Source organism: Olea europaea, chromosome 22, assembly GCF_002742605.1.
Source record: "Olea europaea var. sylvestris chromosome 22, O_europaea_v1, whole genome shotgun sequence".
Classification (NCBI taxonomy): domain Eukaryota; kingdom Viridiplantae; phylum Streptophyta; class Magnoliopsida; order Lamiales; family Oleaceae; genus Olea; species Olea europaea.
The window spans coordinates 3,422,430-3,426,749 of NC_036258.1; the positions used below are offsets into that span (position 1 = coordinate 3,422,430).

The window sequence follows — 4,320 nt, forward strand, 5'->3', positions numbered from 1 at the left end:
TTGGATTGAATGTCTAACGGGTAATGATTAAGAAATAGGATACTAAGTCCTATCATCAAATATCATATCTTATCATTGACCTTGCCCTTGCCCTTTTAAGAAGAAGGACAATCTTTTTATTTATCTATCGATAATAATAAATGAAGAATAACAATACAAACTATTATCCACACATACAACACTTAAAATTAATACACAAGATAACATGAATTTTGTCTACTCTATGTTTTCTTGGATTGTACGTGGTTTAATATAATCGAAAGTATAATCAAGTGTAATTGTTAAACTTGTATTATATATTAAATTATTCTTAATATTATTTATGTGAAAGTCAAACTCATATTATTGTTTCAATTGTAGTGACTTCACTACTACACAAACAACCTTTTGATTATCGCTTTCCCATAAGTTCCTTTGTTTTGAAAAGGTTAACTCTTAATACAAGGATACTGATAAATTTGTACGCGAGGAAACGTAACGGTTTTGAGTAAAATAACATAAACATAAACAGATTATGGATGAATGTTGGGAGTTTGAGTATGCCTTTCTGATATCTTCATGTATGAGTAGCTGGACTATCCAGCTAAGCATCCTGTTTGTTTTTGTTCTTTGTTTTTAATCTGGATTTTTTTATTCATTCTCTGAATTCTTCCTGCCTTCCATTATTCCATCATCACCATCCAGGTGAATATATTAATTTTTTCTGTTCTTAAAAACTCTCTCTCTCTCTCTCGATATAGCACATTACTTGCAACTTTGTCTTGTCTTTCAGTGAAAATATTCAAGATTTCTTTGACATTTAAAGTTTCGGCTTTTTAAAATTTTAGGTTAAAGATCTCAAATTTGATCTTAACTGCAAGATTGGGGAGTTCGAGCATCATTATTTGTGGCAAAGGGTACTACGAAAATGGTATTTAGAACATCCTGCAGGACTATGAGCTTTGGGGAAGATTCATCACCCAGCATAATCTTTCTTGAAATTCTCCTATTTTAGACTTTTCAAGTCATAGATTTTGGTTTCTGGTGGTGCTGTGCTTGATGCGGATTACTCATAGTGACAATGAATTTTTGACGAAAGAAACCATTTTCATGAGGATTTTGTTTTGTAAGATCCACTGTCCATTCATTTGCTTCTGCAAACCCTCTGCTGCTCATCTTTACACGTCTGGGCCACTGAAATTGGAAAATGCCCCACACGTACCTTCAACAGCTGTTATTGTTTCAGATGCCACAGATAATAAGTTAACTGGCGACACCAATGAGGTGAAAAATGAGAGTTTAAATGGGAGTCTTGATGCTGAGAATGTACTTAAGAGTTGCATTAAAAAACCCACTTCTGGGCATGATGCTTTCAACGAGATCGAAAAGAAAAATGTTCAATGGAAAGATAACTTTGGGAAAGAACTAGCTGAGATCAAGGAGTTTGAATCTAGGTGCCTTCTCTTTCTCTCCCTCTGATGTCTTGACTTGCCTATATGGTAATTACCTGGAGTAAAATTGCACAAAATGAGTAATTTTTCTGTAAAGATATTAGATTTGACTTCATTGTATGTGCTAGATCATAACTGAGGCAGATTCAGTAAAGATGTTAATTAGCGTTTAAGATATAAGTAATATTACTAGTTTTTATCAAAGTTGCAACACAAATGGTGTTGTAATGCCACTGGTGTTACATAGCATTATTTGATGGTGTTAGGGCAATATCTGTTGCAGACTTTCAGTATTACTTGTGACAGAATATGGAGATTGAGGAAAGACATTTGTTCCTCTAAAGTCAATAGTTTTGAGCATATGATTTGAATGCTCTGTGATTTTATTGAGGCTTCTAATTAGCCTATCAACCAACCATTGCTTGTGATACCTCTCATTTTGTTCGGTAATTTCCTCCTGGATCTGTGTATCCATCTTAATCTGCTGTGCTCTTCAACTAAGTGATTAGTTACTGCTAGTCAGAATAAATCAAAGGAATAGTGTCATAGATGGCCCCAAATGGACTGCAATTAGTGGTTTGATTATTAGACTAACTATAAGCAAATCTAATTGATGAATATTTTTGCCTGCATGACTCCTTGAAAACTTTTCCAAACTTCTATCACCCCTTCGGTGTGCCACTTGTTTAACAATACAAAACCATACTTCAAAAATGACTCATAAACTTGGTCCTCTTTCTGTCTGATACGATATTGACAGGAATGCCAGTCAGTATAATATATTTGGAAAATTACACAGTTTTGTAGAACTTTAGAGAGCTGAACTCAAATTTCATACAACAAGAGGCTTGGAATTTGCATTTATGTTATTCACAGACATCAAATGGATTGATTTAATTTTCTTGTATCACTTTGGATCTATATATCAGTCCGTTTTTAGTTGAAAGAACCCTCAAAACAGAACATCAATTTAATTCACTTCTCGGTTATAAAGGGTACTTTGCGGTGTAATAAGGACAATTCTTTAATGAATAAAAATTGCTAATCTTCCCCCAATTTCTCTCTATTCTCTCCTTCCTCCTCTCTTTTCCCCCTCCTCCTCTTATTCTCTTCCCTTTCCCCTTCTCTTCTATAATTCTCCATAGCATCCTGCATCAATACTACTTCACTTTCAACCGTACTAAATTGTTTATGTATTTCTAAGCTCATTTATGATTGCCGAACTTCATTTATATCTTCTAACAAAACTACTTGCCGTTGTTAGAATTGCAGCAACATTTAAGATATGGCATTAGCTCTGAATTCAAAATAGTTGGAAACAAAATAAGATATCTTATATTCTAATTTACTTAACGTGGGACACAAATGGTTGTTTGGTCACAGTTGGAAACACTTTCCTGCTAAAAAAAAAAAATAATGTCTTTCAACAACGGGGATTAGATAGGTACTAACTCAGTGTAGTTTGTTATGTGGAGTGATGCTATTAATTGTTAAACAAATATGATAATCTTGTAGTCTATTCCCTATAAGCACAAAGCTTTTAATGACTTTCTGTGCAAACTACCCCTCCCTATATGAACCAAAAGATAGAATCATTCTTTATCCTTGAGATAGTTGAATCTGCATGTTGTGGTCAGTTTACACTCTTTCTATTTGCTGTTCGGTCTTTAAAAGCTTTAAGTTCTTTACCTACCAGAAAGAGAAGGTACAATTTTTTGCTCTTTGAAGCAGCATGCAATAGGAATAGGGGAATTATTTCTTTAATGCTAAATTTGTTTTCCACAGTGAAACTTGGGATACAGAGAATGAAGAGGGAAATAGCCATTGTCTTTGTGTTATTCTTTGATTCTGCTTAAGCAGCCCTTTGTGGAGATTCCATTAGTGAGTGCAGCACTGCACTAAGCAGAAACAAGTATGAGGAGTGGATGAGAGGAGAAGAGGATAATGGATTACTGTTTGGGAAGAAGAGTCAATCTTACAGTTTTGCCGTCTTATCCTACACTGACGCCCTCTTAAATCAAGATTTTGGCTGTTTGCTTTCGCCGGTTTCAATTTCAAGAATCTGCATTGAGAATTCAACTGACCATTGCTACCCCTTTGTAAGAAATTCAAGATATTTTCTTTCTCTATTGTAACCAACCAGTCACGCTTGATACATTAATGTATGGGACAATGCAACTACGAAATCCTGAATATATCTAAATTTCATGTATTACCTATTTAACTAAAATTTCTTGACGTAGTTGTAATCTCGTCGATAAATTTATTGTACAAAACCCAGTCAACAGTTATTACTAAGACTTGGCTAAGTACAAAAAGTGACTTGAACCTGAGGTTAATGAGTTGAGGCACCATCATCTTTAATGAAGATTAGCCCCTGCTTGACGGAGTTTTTCTGAAAAAAATAAGTTTTTGAATAATAAATTTTTGAAAAATGCATAATTAAAAAGTAGGAAAAGATTTTAAATTTACTTGAAAAATATTTTATTAGGAAAATGTGTGACTGAAAATGAGTATGGGAAAAAAAGGGTTTTGAAAGAGTGATTGTTAAATAGGCATTTATTTGTATTAAAACTTAAAAATATCGAATTTCTAATCTTTTATCATTATCATCACTTGAACAAGGATAATGGGTACAACGTTGGGTTGGGCTTTGATGAATGTGGCATTTTCATTTTTAAGCAAGCATAAAAAACGAAGCTTTTTGAACAAAGGGGGGAGGGGATCATGTTACATGTATATAATGGTTTACATTCTTGTTAGTTGACAAATTTCGGTACATTAATCTTGATAACATATTTTTCATTCAATGGCTAAATTCTTGACACATAGGGGGTGCTAACAAAGGTGTAAATATTTGGGTGTACAGGTACCCCCACCCCACCCCCCC

The 4,320-nt window shown here is 34.0% G+C and overlaps 1 protein-coding gene across 2 annotated transcripts; it reads left to right on the forward strand.

Moving 5' to 3' along the window:
* The first annotated feature begins 432 nt into the window (after positions 1–432).
* On the forward strand, positions 433–3,625 carry LOC111371398. 2 transcript variants are annotated; one of them, XM_022993362.1, is made up of 3 exons: positions 433–684; positions 828–1,433; positions 3,216–3,625. In XM_022993362.1, exons 2-3 carry the CDS (start codon positions 1,039–1,041, stop codon positions 3,274–3,276), a joined length of 456 nt encoding a protein of 151 aa, XP_022849130.1. In that variant the 5' UTR covers positions 433–684; positions 828–1,038; the 3' UTR covers positions 3,277–3,625. The 2 variants fall into 2 exon arrangements, with proteins under 2 accessions (XP_022849130.1, XP_022849129.1); XM_022993361.1 differs by having other exon boundaries at positions 433–1,433.
* Positions 3,626–4,320: the final 695 nt, after the last annotated feature.

Bases quoted from the DNA above. Each gene is read 5' to 3' on its own strand.
- LOC111371398 (XM_022993361.1), top strand. From the start codon at position 1,039: ATGCGGATTACTCATAGTGACAATGAATTTTTGACGAAAGAAACCATT. The intron at 1,434-3,215 runs GTGCCTTCTCTT...TGTTTTCCACAG, and splicing joins ATCAAGGAGTTTGAATCTAG to TGAAACTTGGGATACAGAGA.